The sequence below is a fragment of the Crocodylus siamensis genome, chromosome 3 (assembly GCF_052110815.1).
Source record: "Crocodylus siamensis isolate JL-2025a chromosome 3, ASM5211081v1, whole genome shotgun sequence".
Lineage (NCBI taxonomy): Eukaryota > Metazoa > Chordata > Crocodylia > Crocodylidae > Crocodylus > Crocodylus siamensis.
In genome coordinates this window covers 54,120,429-54,140,388 of record NC_143397.1, presented here as the reverse complement: position 1 = coordinate 54,140,388, position 19,960 = coordinate 54,120,429, and the positions used below count along the sequence as shown (strand labels likewise).

Genomic DNA, 19,960 nt, shown 5'->3' with positions numbered 1-19,960 from the left:
AGCTAGAGAACAGAGTAGGTGCTCTACATTTGGGCTAGGAGAGATGGATGAAGTATTTCTCTGGCAGACGAGTGTGGAAAAAAGCAGGCTGTTGAAGCTGCTTGGGGATTTGAAATATTAGAATAAATCCTACCAAGATAAGAGTGAAATAATGCAGTAAAAAATTAGTAAGATAAATATACCAAATACCACAGTGTATAAAAAAATCACATGTTCGTCACCTACACACCCAGGGAAATGTGTCTCTCTTTCTGGCAGGAAAGTTTCTATATATTTTTAAAGTTACTATAGCTGTATGTTGATTTTGCCTGACTTTCTCTTTGCTTTCTAGATTTAGGTGTCTCTCTTCTGTATTCTTTTTTGATGGCTGCACTTCCGGGTCAGATCAGCTGTTCTGTAACATTCACTACTTTTAACAAACTTCCAAGTGGTTAGTTTATAACACTGCATCATCATGAGGGGTTTTTTTTTTCCTTTTTCTGGGTTTTTTATCCTTACATTCTTTCACGTATTCTCTTAGCAGGTTTTTTCATTTGTTTCTCATTGGCATACATCCTTCTTAAACTTAGACTTGAAAATCAACCTGAATTTATACTTTACTCAGATCAACCTGCTGCATATCCAGGATTTCTGGATTTGATCATGTTCCTCTGTGTTGTTTCTTCTTTCGTGCCACTGGAAAGCTTGGAAAGGACAGCAGTGATACTTTTGATTCAGTTACAGATTTGGAAAGTCTTAAGCTACCATAGTGACCTTCATAGTCCTACACAGCTCAGCTCCCCAGCTCTCTTATGTTTCCCTTCTACTTTTAGCACTTCTTAATGCTGCTTGTTCAATCTATCGTGCATTTATGGAGTCCAAGGGTAAGCTGCAATCTCTTGCTTCTCACTGGATGAAAACACATTTTGAAACCCAATTAAATTTTTTATAATCCACAGATTTATGCTACAATATAACCTCATAAATCCAGGTATCAAAAATCCATAATCAGCAAAAATCCAGCAGTTTTCCTTGCCGCTCCGGGACCGGCCACCGCTTCCCCCCACCCTGCCAGATGTGGAGAGGGAAGCTTGCACATGAAGGCTGCTGCCACCATTCACCACCCCACACTGCCACTTTGCATGCTGCCAGCTGCCACTGCTCAGGGACCAGCTGCTGCTACCCACCTCATGACTGGCCACCACGCTGGTTTAAAAAATCCGATGTTTTCAAATTTCCAGCAGGTGCTCTGTCCTGAGCACGCCAGATTTATGAGGTTACTATGTTCTCAGCAGTAATCTGACATGGTAAACTTGGCTGATGCTGACTGGTTTTTGTCAGTTCATATTTCTCCAGCTGTGTGGTCTCTTGTCCAATATGACTAAGGTTTTTGATACTACTGCTTGCAGGTATCTAGTCTCCCAGATAATCTCTACTCATTTTCTTAAAAATTGTAGCTCTTCTCCCTTTAGTTTCTACATCCATGATGAAATACTAAAATCATGCATACAGAATGTAAGGTGTAATACTTTGTATGTTCTCCATCAACCTGTCAAAACATTAACATCTACAATACACACACAGTAAAAAACATCCTCCCTACTTGATTCTCTATGCAAAAAATGGACAGAGAATGTGAGGATCACAAAGTAGGAGTCAAGCAGTTTTTTGTTTGGTTTTTTTTTTTTTTATAAGGACACCATACCATGTCCATTGTCTACAAAACACCACCTGCTTTAGCAAAGGTAGGATTTAAGGAGTTATTTGAAAGAGAATAGTGTGATGGCTTTATTGTTTTTTATACCATAAGGATAGTAAGGGAAAGGACGCCAAGGGCCTAAAGCTTGACAAATGGACAGCAAAGTTTGGTTTCACTGATGGAGATCAATAGCTCAACAACATGTAGGGAAGACAGGCACAGGCCAAACAGCTAAGCAGTCTGGTATGATGCAGTGGAAAAGAAAAGCCGGTACAGCAACATGAATTAGGGATTTTTTGGTTGAAGCATATGGCCTTTGGGAAGCTTGTTCCTTTCAAATACCTAGCACCGATGCTTTACATATGATACTGGCTTTCCACTTCAGGGTGGCTTTCAAGAATACCATAATAGTTTTTAATGCTTTCATTTTTTTTTAGGAGGCTGCCTCCTTTCGTATGCCCCAAGGCAACAGTTGGGTCTCCACAGGAATTCTGCCTCCCCAATCTGTTTTTGAGGTACTCAGAAGGAAACTGTTGGAGCTCTCTGGAAGCAATCTTGATTCCACTGAAATCCATGCTAAACCACCTTTTAATGGGCTGCATCCATGACTGCATCCTCTGCCTGTCAAAAAATCCAGAGGGGCAAACTTGACATCATACCACAGGTCAATTTATTTAAACTTTTGAGCACTTTAGAAATATTTCTAATTATTTTGCCTCTATGGTCAAGAGTTTGATCAAAAGGATTATTGATGAAGGGTAGGGCTGTATTTTGAACCCTCTTTATGATGATGATGGTCTGTGGCTGAGATAACGTTATAGGCAAAATGTGCACACAAGTCCTATTCACTTCCATGAATAAATAACATTCAGCTGTGCTTTGAGTGAAGCCAGTCCTTCCTGTAGATTTCAAAAGGTAGAACAACCACTTAAAAGTTTAAGGCCTGCCACAACATACAAATAAGCTAGTTGTGCATTCATATTCTATATCTAACCTGTTTTTTTTGTTTTGTTGGCCCTCCACAAGGCAAAGATTATATTGTTATCCTTTTGCCTCTACTTTTAACAAACCTCCTAGACCCATACACAATACTTTATTCTCTCAGGTAAGATTCTTTTTTATGTACTAATCTACAAAAAATATATGCAAGATGTTTGCTTATGTTCTGCATTTAGAATACCTTGTAAGGATCTCACTTTCACAATTCAGCATTATTCAGATTGCATTTCAGTAGATGTTTGGAGTTTAAACAGACTATGCCCTCTTTCCTAGACAATGAATAAAACAAGCAAAAACAGCCCAGTTTTCACAGGCTTAAGATTTTTACTTAAGGCCTTTGAAATCTTGAATGAGTGTAACAGAGGCCCAATTTCCAAAATGTTGGCACTCAGTTGTGAAGGTACAAAGGCATGTGCAACTGCATACTTACCTGGTACACACCATTACTACGAATGAGCACAAATATTTGTTGTTTTTATGAGCGAAATGATAAAAACAAACAAACGCATGTGCTCATTTCATTCTTCCTGCTGGCATTTAGCCAGGTGCATACTTTCCTGTCCACACTGCTAGAGAACTGCAGTAGTGGCATATATAAACATGTACTTAAAATTGCACATAGGATGTTCAGAAATCAGACCTTATAAATATTTTACATGGGCCCAAAACTTAAGTGTTTTTTTTCAAATGTTGCATATACTTTTTTCCCTCTCATTCTTCCACACAGCAAAGCACTCCACAACAGTATGTGTTTATATCACCCTTTTATTTTGTAGCCAGAAATACAGTTTCATATGGTAAATCAATAAATAGGGGTGTTTAATCCTTAAATGTAAAACCCTTCTCTCTTTGGCATCTGACAGTATTCTGCTTCTCAAAGTAAAGACCATATAGGAAGAGTTTACCTTAGAGATCATTCTTCAATACAATAAGTTTACAGAGGTGCAGTTTATTTTAAAATATACATCAGCTGTAAAGATTTCTACTATGCCTAAAAAAAAAGGTAACCAAACCAGCAAGATGCACACTATCCACAGGCTCTTCTTTACTGTAGCCAACTACAACTGTGGAATAAGTGAAAGAATAAAAGACATTCTTCATTTTCCACAACATGCTCTGCACTAGTGCTTTCTATTCATTCTGAAGAAAAATCAGAATTGTGCCAGAAAAGACTGACCAACTTCAAATCTTTTTTTTTTTATTTCATAGACAAGGCTCTTATTTTAATATCTTTAACCTCTAAAGAATGCATTGTCCAAAACAAGCATGGCTGCATACTGTTTCAGTAAGAAACTGCACCTTTAAGAAAAGAGCAATAATGCTTTTACAAAGGTAAGCTAATATTTTCCAAATATATTTCAGACTGCAATTGTCAAAACTGCATTTGATATTATGTTTGGATGTAATTTCTTAAAGGAAGAAGGGAAAAAAAAAATATCAAACCAGTGCATTTAATATAGTCTGTTAGATAATCCAAGATCAGTGCTTCAAGGCTGCAGTGTAAAGAAGCATTTTTTGACCTTCAAGCTAAGATGGCCATCTGGATTTCCAATAAAAGTGCTGCAAATAAACCTGTAATTTCAAAAAGCGGTGCTAAAAGTTGTGGTTTTAACACTTACCATTTTTAAATATATATCCTAAAAATCATGACAAAAATAAAAAATTTCATTCATACTAATAAAGATATTCTAATCTATATTCTGGAATCTAAAGTGGGTCCTTGCTTACATGTAAAGACACGTAAAAATGAAATTACAGCTATCCAAATTAAAAAAAAAAAAATCACTTCCAGAATGATTCATTTTCCTAATATTCCAAAGGCTTACTCAAAGTTTATAAAAACAGAAGGAAAGAAGAAAAAGCAAGTAGTTCCATGTGGAAACTAAAAAAATAATTGTTCAATTTTTAAATAGCAAATGAACAAAGGTTTATTTTTTCAATGAGACTTCTTTTTCCAGTGCAAAAACCAGTTACAAAAGGTTTAAACTGGACTCTTTTAAGTAACATGGTCCAATTCAGCCATGTTCACATTCTTTTCCATAGTATAACAAATCATATGCATATCTTATTGTAAAATACACAGAGCAATAAAAGGAGAACTTGAGTGCTTATCCAAGAGCAATTTCCAGTAGCAAGTTAAATTTTAGCAATAACCAACCAGACATTTCTCACCAATCCTGGAGTGTCAAATCACCATAAATATTAGATATACCTGTACAAAAAAGCTGTTTCTTTGTTAAAAAGGGTCCCCAAAGAAATGCCCACCAACTACAGTCAGATTTTCTTCAGAAGTTGCTTGCTCTGAAAAAATGTTTCCTCCAAATGCTTGAGACATTTTTTGTCAAAATTTTATTCAAATAAATTACGTTCCAGTAACACTCAGCTGATACAACCACCTACGATGTGGACAGTCATGTACACAGTACAACAGTGGAGTTTTGCAGCAACAAAGAAATAACCAGGAATTGGCTTTAACTTCCAAATGGTAGCTCATGTGTTGTTTCTAGCAAACATACGGTCCCCTCGTAGGGTCAGATGCTGGAGCTGGTATTGTAGCACTTCCGTGTCAGCCGGTTCCTTGATGTTCATTTTGTCTAAATTGAGGTAGTCCAGGGATTTAGAGTAAGCCCTCTTACCTTTCAGAAGACAAAGAGGCAGAGGACCATGAAGTGCCTTGTAGGGTTCATATGGTAAAGCCTTAGTGCATTTATCCCCTGAGCTGGGCATCCGTCGTCTCCTCCTTCCATTTACAGCTGGGATCTCATATGGCTGGTAGTATCTACTTCTTGTTTTGTACAACCGGGATGAACGGGGAAGTCCTGAATCAAGTTGTTTGGAGCGCAAGGTAGGTCCAGATTCTGATTTATTTTCCTCATTTCCTGTACACTTATGGGCTAATTTCAAGAGCTCCTCCCCAGTTGTGAAGCCAACCAAATAGTTAGAATCCATATGGAGGATCTGATAACCTGAAACAGTTCGTCGCATTGGTGAGCATGGGGTACTGGAACATCGAGGTTTCTCTGCTTCTGCCCTGCCTGTAGAACTCACCTCTGCAACAGGTAAGGGAAGGGTAGATACAGTGGTTCTGGACTCTCCATTTATATCAACTTCCATTTTAAATACAACTCTGTTCTCCTATAAATAAAACAGAGTTGGATTAGACACACATTAGACACCAACTTTGGAAAACATCAGATGAATAGGGCTGTCAGAAAGCAGAGTATTCTAAAATTTACTTTACAAAGAAAATGCAAGTAGTATCTCTTTATTCAGCCTTCTCTCTCATTCTATATCCTGCCTTAGAATGAGACATCAAAAATGCAGTATTTTTCACCTTTCAGAATTAGTTGGCCATTTTTAACCTTCAGCACCACAAAAATGTTAAGCCTCTAAGGAAAAAAAAAAAATCTTGCAGCAAAAAAGAGCTTTTAACTGGTGAATGAGTCAGATGGAACCAGACAACTTCTGAGTACTCTTTCTACTTCCCAAACCTGTAATATTTTAATCTCAGCTCCATATAATTTCTTTCCTTTGAGGAGATCCAAAATGGTTTCCACACGTACTCAACTATGAATGGGAAAATATTGGAGAATAATCCTTGTAAACAAGGCTTAAAACATTTACCCCACAGCTGCTATTGGCCTACCTGAATAGATCTTTTGGGTCATGTTTCCTTGGTTTAAAAAGGAACAGTTGTCTATTATGCCTCCCAACTGTTTAGCACAGGCTTCTTTACAGGTCTCTCTGACTTCCCCACTTGAAAGACTTAACAACTTTCTGCTTTCAAAAAAGCAACCTTTCTACTCCATTCCGTGCGATGATATTAACCAAGTGAACCGCGAGCACGTATCATTTTAATTTACCGATTCACAAATCAAAGCAACAGCAACAAACTGCTGCTGAACTTGGCTCCCAAAATATCTCAAGCCTAGGATTAAGATTTATTCTCCACCATACAAGAAACGCCCTGCTGTAAGGAAAGATCCACAACAGGTAACAATGCTCTGGCTTTCATTAACCAACATGCACAATTCTGTAAGAAACGCTTTTTAAATACATTAAGATTACTCTTCAACTTTCAATGCTTCCCAAATACCAACTTTTCTTGCATAGAACACACCACTGAATAAAATACGCACCTTGTTTTTGAAAGGCAGAATGAAGAATTTTTTTTCCTAGAGTTATGGCTACACAAAGGAGCAGGGTCAGAGTCTAATCTTCAAATGACCCACCCTCCCTTTCCTATTTAACTAAAGTTCAAACCTTAGCTGCTGCTAAAGCCTTGTCTCCCTAGGTTTTGGAAAGAACCATAAGCCATTAAGTCAACTGACTCCTTCAGCTGCCTGAACAGTAATGTGACAGCTGCTGCACTGTAGAATAAGAATCAAAGCAGTGTGCTTCCATTCCTGGCAGAAAATCAGTTTCTCCATTTAATGAGCCCATCCCAATTTTGGGGAACTAATGTGATAAAAAAGATGTTTGTCATATGTGAGAAAATATGGTAATATTTGTTGTGGACATTTGGTGAAGTACAGTAAAATCTCTGTTATCTGGCATCCTGGGGATAAGTTAGCTGAAATAACCCAGCACTGTTTTCAGATAACGCGAGAGGGGGGAGGGGAAGGGAGGAGAGGGGGGCAGCACAGGGTGGTGGGTGGCAGCTGCCGCCACTGCATGCAAGCTTCCTCCCCCTCCCCCAATATCCGGCCAGGTAGAAACTCCAGTTAGAGTATTCCAGTTGGTAAAGTACTGGATAAATAGAGATTTTACTAGAGTTTCATTTTTTTGAAGGGGACAGTTTGACAAAGTTGATCCTAGAAAGCTGGCACCTTTCAAGTGCAGAATTGTGCATTTAAGCTGGCAATGTTTAGGTGGGTGCCTATAATGGAAGAGCAGAGGGCATACACTGTTAGGCATGGTATATGCAGAAACCCTAACAACTTTTAAGTGTTTGTTACGGTTTCAAATGTTTAAGTGGCGTATGTCATAATACTTCCAAATCCAGAGGTCTCCTTCACTGTCAAGGTTAACAATGGCTGAATGACAACCAATAGCTCTTTCACTCCCATGTCTCATCACAAAGGAGACTCCCATAGACTCATGTCTTAAATCTGTTCCCATACTAACCCTTCCTAACCCTTGTCTCCCGCTCCTCCTCCTTCCCTCAGATGCACACATCTGTCTCCTGCCCTTCCGATTCCCTGCAGACATCCTGCATTCAATTTTTCCCACATTGCTGTGTGCATGCATACGCCTGCCCTCCCTCAGCATCCCTTGCTCCCCTTAGACTTTCCTATCTCTCTTCCAATAATGACTCCATCTATTTTCAGAAGACACCGGAGGCTTCTGCCAACCTCACTTCAAGGCTGCCTTCCCTAGTGATACTAGTTGGGAGGCAACTGCAATCTTTTAAAAAGACAACCAACATTTCTTCCTGCATTAGCTGTAGAAAAATAAAGGCCATTTTAAGCTCAGACTCAGCCTGTGGCCTCAGTCTTATATTGACAACAGTGGGTGATGGAAACTAAGCTTTGGTAAACTTGTAGTTATGAAGAGGAAAAAGTACTAAAACTTCCTTTAATCCCAAACTATAGTAGGGGCGGAAAATTTATGTAGCCGTGATGGTCCACAGCCGAGGCAAGGCTTTTTGGGTAACTTGTACTGGCCCATCTATATAGTTTGGACAGCTGTTAGACAAGCTTTCAGACATCAGGTACGGTTCCCAAAAAAAACTTCTTGCCAAGAAGTATCTATTATATTAACTCTGTTCAAGATCCATTTCTACCAATTCTGTGCAGACATAAATATGCTATTTCACAGATATGCTGACCAATTTTGCACAAAACCCAATTTGAAATACTTCCTGGTAAACTGACTTAAAACTTGGCAAAAAATAACAGCAATTTCCATGGACATAAACGCTGACAGTTCTTGCTCAAAATAAATACATAAATAAAAACCTATGCAAAAAAAAAAGTATACCATGTTTTAGGCATATTTAAGTCTCATGTGGTTACAGAGTTAATCCATGCATTCATAATAATGAAAGTGACTGGTGTTTCCCCTTTCAACACCTTCAAGAATCTGTGCAGGCCTATTGTACTTAAAGATATTCATCCTTCTAAAAATGATACATTTTCACAATATTGAGACCAATGTTCCTGAAGGGGCCGAATGAAAAACCCTGGCACTTGAGCTTCCAATCAGGTAAATTCAGGCAGTTCCAGATTTTTAACTTTCATGTTTTACCACCCCCCACCCCCTGCAAAATTCTACTTAGAAGTCTTTTAAAAAAAAATTTTATAGAAAGCTTCAGCCTTTTCTTTTGTTAACAAGAGATGCACATGGTGCCAAAAAAGAAGATTCACTATTTCAGATTTCTTTCCAACTTGCTTATTACATAGTGACATAAATCAGAGACAAAAACAGGGGGTTTTTTTCCTCTAGAGAACTGAAAAGAAGCATTGTATGTTGAGCTTAAACTTTGGTAGCTGGAAAACAAACAGAAAAGATATTACTCAGCACTAATTTACATCAGTCCAAACTGTGATGTATCCAGGGGAGAACCAGATGGGCTTCCCAGAGTCTCTAATGTGTTGGGGGAAGGGCAGGGACAAGGATGGTCTCTGGGGGAATGTTGAACTCTCCCCAGGGCCATGCAACCTCCCAAGAGCGCAGACAAGAAAAGCTCAAGTCACCAGCATTGCAAACATAACAATAATGCAAAAGAATGAGTGTTTCTGCCCATCAATGTAATAAAGGATCCTAATAAACTGAGTATCTGGGAACACATTTGAAAGGGAGGGGTAGTATCAAGAGTACAGTCAGCAGATTCAAGTTAAATGGAATAGTGCACAAAGCTTAAAGGGGAAATAATTGCTAGCTGTTAAGACCCATGGTTGTGGCCACGTACAGGTGTTGTTTCTACTGGGGGAATTGCTGCTCTACCAATAAAAGGTATGAGCGTACAGGCATTCATTCAATTTCTCCCAGGAGAAAAATGTGCCCTCTAGATCTTCCAGGTGTCAACCTAGATCTCTCCTGTGAGAGAAACTCACAAGAATGAAAACCTACTCCCCTCTCCACCTAGTCCAGAACAGGAATAGAGCAGCAGAGCCATGGCCTACGGAGCAGGCAAAGAGAATTGCTCTGATGCACCATTCCTCCTCCCAGACTGGACCAGGAGGGGAGTAGAACAAGAGGGCCAACCCTCACCTGCCACAACTGGGTTTCCCAGTCTGGGAAGTATGTGAGAAGTTTGCTGATCCCTGTCCTCTGCTTCATGCAAGGAAAGGGTTTTAAAAGCCAACCCTGCCTCCTAGCTAGGAGGCACAGGTAGCTACTTCAAAGCCCAAGAACTGGAGCCAGGGAAGCTTTCCCTACACTAGATCCCATGGGCCTTAAATGCTGCTCACACTCCCCAACTGGCCTGCAGGGCCAGGAACTAAAGCCAGTTCCTGACCCTATCAACTTTAAAAACTACCTGCCCATCCAGACAACATTTAAAGCCTGTAGAACCAGGAACTGGCCCTGGTTCCCCACCCCATGGGCTTTAAAAGCTGTACAGATAGTCAGTGTGGGTGGTGATTTCAAAACCAACAAGGCTGGGAACCAGGCTCATGAAAGCTCTTCCCACCCTGGTACCCAGCTTCATGGGCTTTAAATGCCACATACAACACCCAGGTGGGTGGCACACATGACAATTTAAAAACTGGGAAGCAGGGAACTGCAATAAGGGAGGCTGTCCCTGCCCCCCACTTCCCCCCACCTCTGGCTTTAAGTCATCCCAGAGTGCAGCCTGCATAGGCTGCATATGCAGGGCTTTAAAAGCTGGGGGAAGTGGGGAGAAAACCCCCTCCCTCAAGTAAAGGAGAGGACAGGCTGTCAAATAATGGGCTTTCCTAAGGGTGGAAGTGGCCCTTGAGCAGCCCTCTGTAGTTAGGGTGATCATATTTTTAAGGAAATCCACGGCACTAACCCAAACCAGCTGATTCCTGTCCCAGGCAGGAAGAGCGGTGCCCAGCCAGAAGGAGCTGGCCCAGGTAGTGCAGGGAGATGGCATTAATCCGGTACTTTTGTTTAGTTTTTCACCAACTGGCCAGGATGCTGGGGTGGCCTACAAAAACTAGCACTGTCCTGGTCAAACTGGGATGTATGGTCACCCTATCTATAGTGCCACTGTCTAGAGAGAGGTTGCCTGTGTAGTTCTCCAGTCAAAGGGGTGGAAGGCAGGCAGGCTCCTGCTTCCAAACTTTATCTACCAGTAGAAACGAATGCCCATCTGTGGCCCGAGATCCAGGATACAGCATGCATGTTCAATTCTTTCCCTTTCCTGTCAAAGTCAAGGATAATACTTCCCTCTCTCAGCAGGAGTGTTTCAAAGAGAAAATCATTAGTGTTTCCAATACGTTCAGATCTGACTCCCCATCACAATACCTAGCAACACAGGCAAGCTTCCCCTAAAGCTTTCAAGGTAGGTGATTTCAGACATCTTGTGGGGTTATATGCCATTAGCTAGTTACTCTCCAAGTTTACCTGTATTGACTAGAGTAAAAGGGATAAGAGTAGCATTACATACTAGGGCTCAGTTTTCAAGATCGTGAACACCTGGATTTATGTTAAGTCAATATATGCATACATCCTCTCCAGTGTAAAAGTCACTTATCTAAGTTTAAGAATCCATGTCATCTTTTAAGAACTGAGAATAAACTAACTGCTCAGCAGAAAATAGGCTTCATAGATATAAAAGAGAACAAGAAACATGCAAATCTGGATGGAGATCTTCATTGTTAGCTACCTAACTAAAATGTGTACCAATAACTAACATTGCTAAAGTTCTGGGTGAGTGCTTTTAAGGTCTGCAATGTGTTTAATACTTGAAATATAAATAGTACTTCATACCAGATATAGCACCTTTCATCTGATGGTCTCAAAACTTTTAACAAAACTGCCAAATGCCACTTTACAAGACCAGTTTTACAAACGAGCAAACAAAGCCACATTACAGATTAGCGACAGACCAAAAACACACAGAGTAATTCAGCTACAATTCGTAGGAAGAGAACCCAGGACCAGTCCCTAGTTACTTGCTCCAATTGGTGCCAGTTCTGATTTTTTTAAAAAATGGTTAAATAACAAATCACTTGCTTTGTTAGATGCATGGTTTGCCTGTGAACTGTTGCTTAATTTTCTGGGGACAAACCCATACTCAATATGTCTTTAATAAAATACTTTAGGGTTTGTTTGTTTGTTTTGCTTGTTTGGTTTTACTATGGGTTGAACAAAACAAAGATCTGGAAAGATTTTTCTTATCTTTGTAAAAAGCCCACACAATTTTCAGTCCTCTCAAATCAGCAGCATTAGAAAGAGTACTTCTTAGCCAGAACTTGAAATAAAATCAACAATGCCTTCACCAGTTCTTTTCAGATTGTTTAATTTTTTTGCAATTAATAATAGATTATTTTGCTCCAGGCCTCAAACAGATCTTTAAAGGTATACTTGGACGCAGCCCATTTATTTGATTCCCAAAAATAATAAAACTATTTAATTTAACATATTGTTGCTTTCCAAAGACCTGTCTCACAGCTGGTCAAGAGTGCTTGTGTAAGGACCAGGATATCTGATTGATACCATTCTTTACCTGGAACTAAATACGGCTGAAAGGGAATGATGCAATGAAGGTACTGTAGTCAGTGCTCGATTCATTCAAAAGCTAACCCAGGAAGTCTCTTCAATTTGGCTGAGTCCCCATAGCCTTTTTGTTCAAAACAAGATTTAGTGCTAAAGGGTCAATTGCATCAGATAAAGAAATTAAACAGAAAAAAAAGCAGTAACAATTTGCAGTGATGAATTCATGATTTCACTTTAGTATGCATAACAAGTGCATCCTGAAAAAAAAGGAATTTATATTTGCACTGCACTGTGCTAATTTAGTCATAGAAGGATGTCATGCATTTTATTATATAAACATTTTCTACATTAACTTTATTTCCACTGAAATCTAGGGGGGAAATATACTCATTTGATAATGTTTTATATATATTAAGAGAGTTGTGACAAGTGAAGGAATAAGTAGACAAAACATATTTTGCATCTGCTGTAAAACACTGTCATCTTGTCAAGGAAGTAGTTAGTTCATATGTTTGTTATATGAGATAATAAAGCCAAGTTTATGCTCTTTGCCATAGTTGTTCAAATGTATACAATAGAGGAGAGGAGATATGGAAATTCCATCTTTTGTTAGCACGAAAACACCTGTGATATTATATCCTTATACTTTTTTTTTTTTTAAACCTGAAAGGATTATTCCAATCACTGAGTTAAAAAAAGCAATCTACCATATAGCCAGGACATCTACCTAAAAGATAAAAATAGTTCACCCAAGATCAGACCACAATATCACTGCACAAATTCAGAGGATCTTGGAGAGAAACAAGCATATCAATTTTCGTTGTTGATTCTAAATCCTCTCTCAAAAACAGAACTGAAATCAAACAAAATACAATTAAGGGAAGAATTCTGTTTCAGCATACAGTGAAGCTGATAGACAGTAAGGGTCCTGCTACATGTTCAAATTAAAGCTGGACAGAAACCATATATGGAGCTGTTGCACATTTTCAAGCACTAACTGTATATAGCTGGTTGGCTCTTTTTTATAGCTAGATAGTCATTTTTATTGTGTGATAACTACTTTGTACATATGGCTGCCCTAAATTTATTGTGTGATTAACCAGTTAATTGTGTGATAATTACTTTGCATGTGTGGCCAATCTAAATTCATTGTGCTATTAACCAGTTAAATATGTAATATATGTAACATAGCAAGAGCCTAAAAGTTATTAACCTAGCATGGCAAAGTATCCAATAGCATATTCAGGGAAACTGCTAACCAACAAGTATGGAACGCCAAACTAAACCAAGAGACTGGGTACATCTGTACAAATGTTATCTCCATCTGCTATGTGCTCACAGCGGGTACTATTACAGCACCTCACGAATAAGTGGAAGGGGAACAGTAGGGGCCAACTTTTTTTGGCAGCGTGCCACAAATTAACCCAATTCCCTTCACTATTGCCACTACAATCGCCTTTCCCATACCACATCTGTTGTTCTGCTTTCTGTTTCCTTCCCTGTGTTCTTTGCCTATCTGCTGTCCAGGCTTTCTGCTCCCTGCCCTACCTTCTGCTGTGCTGTCCCTCCATGCCACTTCTGGCATACATGCCACAGGCTGGCCACCTCTGGGGTACAGCAAACTGTTGTCCTGGGATAACAGCAGAGACACAACACTTATATTTTATACTTGCTTAAGTTATACCTGGGCACATCTACATGTGCACTTTAGCCTATTCTAATGTGTATTAAAGTGTCACAAAAAATTGTACTTTCACTAATACATATTAAAATAGGCTAATGCGAATTTTTCTAGAACCTCAAAATGGAGGTACTAAATTTAATGTGAAGTACCAAAAGCTCATTAATGAATGTGTAGACACACCCCCTGTATAGTATTATCATCTTTCCAGAGGTAATTCTACTTTAAAGTAAGTTGTCCCAAGGTAAGGGTTTATGTCATTCCTTTGCACCTTCCTTACATCTGTGAAAAGGCTGATTATAGGTCTTATAGCTAAGCCTGAAACTTCAAATTTCTCCTCACCTTTGGAATAAATGCAGTAAGTTCTTAGTCTCAAATTAATTTCTGTTGTAGTGCCCTATTTAAAACTCAAGGATGACTACTGAACAAGGACAGCTGCTGGCAAAGTGCAGAGTAAATACTTTCACAGTATGCAACTAAGTCAGGCTGTAGTAAGCAACTTGTGATTCAGGGGCTGAAAATAGTATTCAGAAGCAGAGTCATAATTAAAATGTCACAAGATGATATCAATGTAGACTTTAAGTTACCAGTAATGTTTTCCATCATTTTATATCATTACACAAAATTTGGGCAGACTAATAGTGCCATTAGTAATTTTGCTGCATTTCAGTGCAAAGATGACAGAGAAAATGCCTCAGAATGCAGCTCACCCTAATATTGCAGGATCATCCCTCAAGGAAAATATCCCTTTCTGAGTGGGTCACGCTGCAGGTTAGGAGAAGAAGGAAGTTTATCTTATGAACTCTACAGACACGCCTGCCTGTGACCATGAGAGAGGTTACAGGATTAAGAGTCTTATTGTTGAAAAAAGTTATTCCCGAAGGATCAACATGAAGTATCCAAGAGCAGATGGGATCTATAATTGTTAGACATCTCTTGTCTTGCATACATCTTAAACCCTCAGGAGGTGGGGGTAGAGGAATAAAAAAAGCCCAGGACTACCAACTTGAATGAAAAAGCTCATGAAAATACCAATAAATCACACACATTCTTAAACTAACTCATTCCAGTTATTTCTCAATAAAGATATTCAAGGTACAGATTTCAACAACTGTTCTGAACAGAGACTGAGAAAGCATCTGAAGAAAAAGAAGATTTCAGAAGAAAAACTTACCTCACAAGAGAGATATTCAGATTAGGCAGAAATAAAACAATAGGAAACTTTCCAAAGAGAGGCACAAAAGACTGGAAGTACACATAAGGCAGTATGGCATAATGCAGAAGACTAGTGAGGATGAACAAGTCTGAAGGAGGGGGATGTCCTGACAGCAAAGTCCCAGATGGCTGGGTGAAAAATCAAAGGATGGAGCTGGCTTCATGATGCAGCTGGAAGAATTTTTATTAGAAGCTGCAAAGCACTAGTCTCAAACCAACCTGATTCAAGAATGACAGCGACTCTCAAAGACAAGACACAGTGTAGTTGTAGGTGAAGAACTAAAGCCATTTAAGGAAACAAACAGGAAAGCTCCCATTAAATGATTAAATCCACAAGTCAACTAAAAATCAGCTAAAGATTCAGATAAAAACACTATGAAAGAAAGAACGAATTGCTTGGCAAGGAAATTCAAGCCAACAGCAAGCAAACAAGCTCCAACAAAAAGAAACAAACTAGTTAACATACTGTGCATTGTCAAGGGTAAACTTTAACAAGGCACACTAAGCAGATCAGGGTGGCCAGGGAAGCATGCATTAAAAGGTGACGAGAATCACAAATGAGTAGCAAAGGAATCAGAATTGGCACCAAGTGACAAGCTCATTCTGTAGATGTGACGGTTGGTGGACTAGAGTGGTATGATGATTGAACACACATATACAGATGGAATTTCAAAGGAGTTTTGAGCCAATTCACTTTGTATGATTAGACTAAATTAGCAGTCATCACGAAGAGTGAAGGAAGACTGGTGGGAGAGAGGTGGTCATTCATATTTTAATTATACCTTGGGGAAACAAAGAAAATAATTAAATCCTTTCTTCATAATTTTTCCATGGATATTGCATGCTATTCAAAAAAACATGGTGTAACCGTTTGACAAATGTGAAAACATTAAAACAAACGTGCCTAATTATTCCTGAAGATTTACATATTCCTTTAAATATTAGTGCAAATTTCTTGCTTTATTTATCAATTTTAACAACTAAAAAATAATAAAAAATCCTTCACCATATTTGCTAAAAAAGGACTGGTTAGTTCTCCAGCCAAATATAATGCTGTACTCAACCACCATGTCAGGGAGCAGCCAATCAAGAGGGATACTACTGCAAATCAAAATGGAAAATGAATAATTAAGACCTAGTTTCCTATTACTCAAAATTATCCCAGATGAGTCATTTGCCACAAATAAGACATGCCAGTTAAAAAGCAACATTTAACCAATAAAATAGGTCCTCAAAACTTCTTATGGGAATATAAAGGGGATGCACAAAGGATCTGATGCTTTGTTAGCAGGGTGAGTGTTCAGGGTCATTCATTCTGTTCCAATATCAAAGGAACTCTGCCTACACTGACTTGGATTCAGTGGGTATGTTATCCTTTCCCATATACTAAAACCACTGAAAATTAAAAGTGATATTTACTTATTTAAGCAAATACAACATGAGCTTGAGAAACAGAAGAACAAAAGTCAAAGCCTACGTTCATACACAGATAAACTTGCCTCCAACTTATTTCTAGTTTTTTCATCGGAAAACTGAACTATTTTGTGTTCTATCCTGCATACGAGGGTCAGCAGTTGATTGTTCAAACCTGGTGACCAAGCAGCCAGCATATGGCTGCTCAAAGGAGGAGGAGGGATTATTAAGAGAGCCATGCCATGATGCCAGCAGTGTTATGCAAATATTTAATTTCACTGATCAACTAGCTGTTGCTTCATTTCCTCCCTCCATCTCAAAATGACTGAAAAAACCCCACCCAATATGCTCCTTACCTTCATAACCATTCTTGCTTAAGCAAAAACCAAAAAGGCAACCCAAACCATAATACAAGGCAGCAAAGGAGTTAAGTGAGCACAGTGCAATCCAAATACATTGGGAGAAGCATCTTTTATGGCGTTGGAAAATGGTAAGAAATCCCAGGAGGATAAGAAATTTATGTATCTTGAGAAAGGAGGGGGCATCTTTCTCCTTACCCTCCTGAAGAATGGAGTCAGGTACCCATCAGCTCACTCGCTAGTAACTCATTAACCCACCATCCTGGGGCAGATTACTGATGTCGTACGCACGTGGATGGATGCATGCACACACACACACACACACACACACACACACACACACTCCCCCCCCCCCGCCCCAAGTCTCACTGCATTCAGCTCATGGCAGAGGAGGAGACATTCAACCACTGTCAAAAGTCCATGATCATCCTTATCATGACACATTAATCTGCTTCCCTCTACCATGCCAAGTACAGATAGGAATTGGAAACATCTGACAACTGCAGCCAAAGCCATGAATCCATTAGGGTAAGTGGCTACATAAATCTATACAGTGATACTAGCCTCCGTTTAGGGTGGGGCCATACAAGTGAACACACACATAAAAAAAATGTAACATTATATCAAGAGCATTAAGTGCACGCGCTCACACACTGCACAGACACAACCACATATAAATAGAAACCCATGCACAAGTAATAAACAACAGCAACTTGCAGCTAAATACTCTTGCATGGCTGCCAAGTCCTCAAAACAACACGCACGGCATCCTTATTGGAGCCTGTGGGCACCATCACGGTGTAAACAACACATGAAGCAGAAGCAGAAAAAGTAGCAGCTCTACTCTGCCATGCCAAAGGCAGCTCACAAGCTGCCATATTCGGTTATGTAAATCCTGCGTAGCAAGCAGAGAATTGCACACTCACGCTGTATTCACGGGCAGCCACACGTCAACAGAAAGGTAACTCCAAACTCAGCTCTGCTCAGGTAAGCCACCTACACCAACACAGGTATTTCCACACCGAGTCGTGTAGGCTGAGGTCAGGTTTGGCATTTGAACACGACACGGAGGAAGCTGCACCCGAATAGGATATCGGAGAACAGGAGAAAAGTAGGACTGGGAAGGGACCTCCAGAGGGCACTTAGGCCAATCCCTACCGGAGGCAGGGCCATCCCTTACCCAAACCATCCATACAAATATAATCTAACCTCTTAGCAAAAAAACCAACACCAGAGTCCTTTGGATAACCCTGACATCTGTGAGACCAACTAAAGATTTAGAAAAATCATACTTTTGCCAGCACTTGCCCAAACAACCTTGCCGACATCCTTAGACCAACACGACTACCACCAGCACCCGTGACACAAGACCACAGTACCTCAGCCCCACCCAGGCCAGGCAGGGGACCACGGCAGCCCCCCTCCTGCTTCGTCAAAGCCCAACACACACTCGCGCCCCAGTTTCTTCCATGAAGCTACGCAACTGGTGCTTGCGGACTTGGGGGGCCCGCATGCCACCACTAGCTTCCCGGGCACTTTCTTCTTTTTTTCCGGGGGCTGCACGGAGGGCACAAGCTGACTTGCCGGGGGGGTGATTTTTTCGGTCCCGAGGTCCCCCCCCCGAAGGCACTCGGACATTTCTCAGAGCTGCCTCAGCTTTCCCTCGGGCCTGAAATCTTCGTCTCCAGGCGCTGCGAGGAGGCAGCCGACACCCAGGACCGGCGGTGTGGGGGAGCAGGGCCCGGCGGGGGGCCCAGGCCTCGGGACGCGACCGTGCCCGGCTTGGAGCCTCGCGGGCTGTGAGGAGCCTACCCCCGGCCCCAGCAGGGCAGGCCCCACAGCACGTGCACCCCCGGGCAGCGCCCCCGCGGCTCCCACCTGCGCTCCAGGGCGCCGGGCCCGGCAGGCAGCGAAGCGCGGGGGACCGAGGCTCCGCCGCCGTCGCCGCGCGGAAGAGACACTGAGGCGCCGAGTCCCCGCCCCGGTCACACGGGCCCGGGGCGGAGCCGGTGCCGCACGACCCGCCCCCGCGGGCCGCGCCGTGAGGCGGCGGAGCCGGCCAGTCTTGGCCTCAGCCAGGTACACGGGGCCCCCGAGCCCCCACCCCGGTGATTTCCCATCTGGCACCATAAGCACTGCCCGTTTCGGGCACAGGGGCAGGCGGCGGGCGCCGAAAGGGAGCGCGAACGGGCGGTCACCGCGTCGCCCTGTTTATTGAACCGATGTTGGGGTTGGCCTAGTAAAAGACGGTGGCTCGACCAGGAGCTCTGACTAGAGCGGCTCGACGACAGCCTGTATCCTGGCTCGTACCGGGTTTCCCACCCCCCGCCTTTCACTTGCAGCCTGCAAGGAAGCTGATTCCCAGATCGTGCCCCTCACCCCCCTGCTCAGTAGCTCCTGATGCCCCTTTCCTCCAAGGATTTGCTTAATCCCTTTTTTGGAATCCACCTAAACGGTCAGCTCCCGCAACTTCGGGGGGCAAGGAGCCCTACACGTTCAGGACACGCTGTGGGGGAAAGAACTTCCTCTTGTTCAATTTAAACTTACTACCTACTAGTTTCATTTTTATGACCCCTAGTTCTTGTATAGTGAGAGTCACTACTAAATCCCTATTTACTTTCTCTTCGCCATTCAGTATCTTGGAAACCCTTATTGCATTTCCCCTCAAGCATCCCTGTTCTACACTCAGTGGGCCTAGCCTCTTTAGTCTCTCCTAGCTGATGGAGCTGATCGTGTATTTGCCCAGGTCCAGCATTGGGCTGAAGTTCTGAATAACAGCTGTGATTACAAATCATTTTCTAAATGCAGAGCTGCAAGTAGAAAGCAATAGAGGAACCCAACAATGTAAAGCGAGGAAAGATTGGACAGACATCTGACCTGAGAGCTCATTCCTGACGAGGGCAGGGGGTTGGATTTGATGATCTAATAGATCCCCTCTGACCCAAACATCTCTGAAACAAGGCCCAGCAAGACCATCTAGCCCTG

At 41.3% G+C, this 19,960-nt stretch overlaps 1 protein-coding gene and 1 long non-coding RNA gene across 5 annotated transcripts in view; one reads left to right on the top strand and one right to left on the bottom strand.

Moving 5' to 3' along the window:
• Positions 1–3,424: 3,424 nt before the first annotated feature.
• On the bottom strand, positions 3,425–18,968 carry MACIR (macrophage immunometabolism regulator). 3 transcript variants are annotated; one of them, XM_090038346.1, is made up of 2 exons: positions 18,854–18,968; positions 3,425–5,812 (listed from the first exon to the last, which is right to left on the bottom strand). In XM_090038346.1, the coding sequence occupies exon 2, from the start codon at positions 5,789–5,791 to the stop codon at positions 5,168–5,170; it is 624 nt and encodes a 207-aa protein (XP_089894472.1). In that variant the 5' UTR covers positions 5,792–5,812; positions 18,854–18,968; the 3' UTR covers positions 3,425–5,167. The 3 variants fall into 3 exon arrangements, with proteins under 3 accessions (XP_089894472.1, XP_089894474.1, XP_089894473.1); XM_090038348.1 differs by lacking the exon at positions 18,854–18,968 and adding an exon at positions 17,902–17,920; XM_090038347.1 differs by lacking the exon at positions 18,854–18,968 and adding an exon at positions 6,817–10,172.
• Positions 18,956–19,960, top strand: part of LOC149868288 (uncharacterized) — a 43,407-nt gene continuing 42,402 nt past the window's right edge. For both annotated transcript variants that reach the window (XR_016441214.1, XR_016441213.1), the window contains exon 1: positions 18,956–19,054. This is a non-coding gene — a long non-coding RNA (uncharacterized LOC149868288). The remainder of the gene's footprint in view (positions 19,055–19,960) is intronic.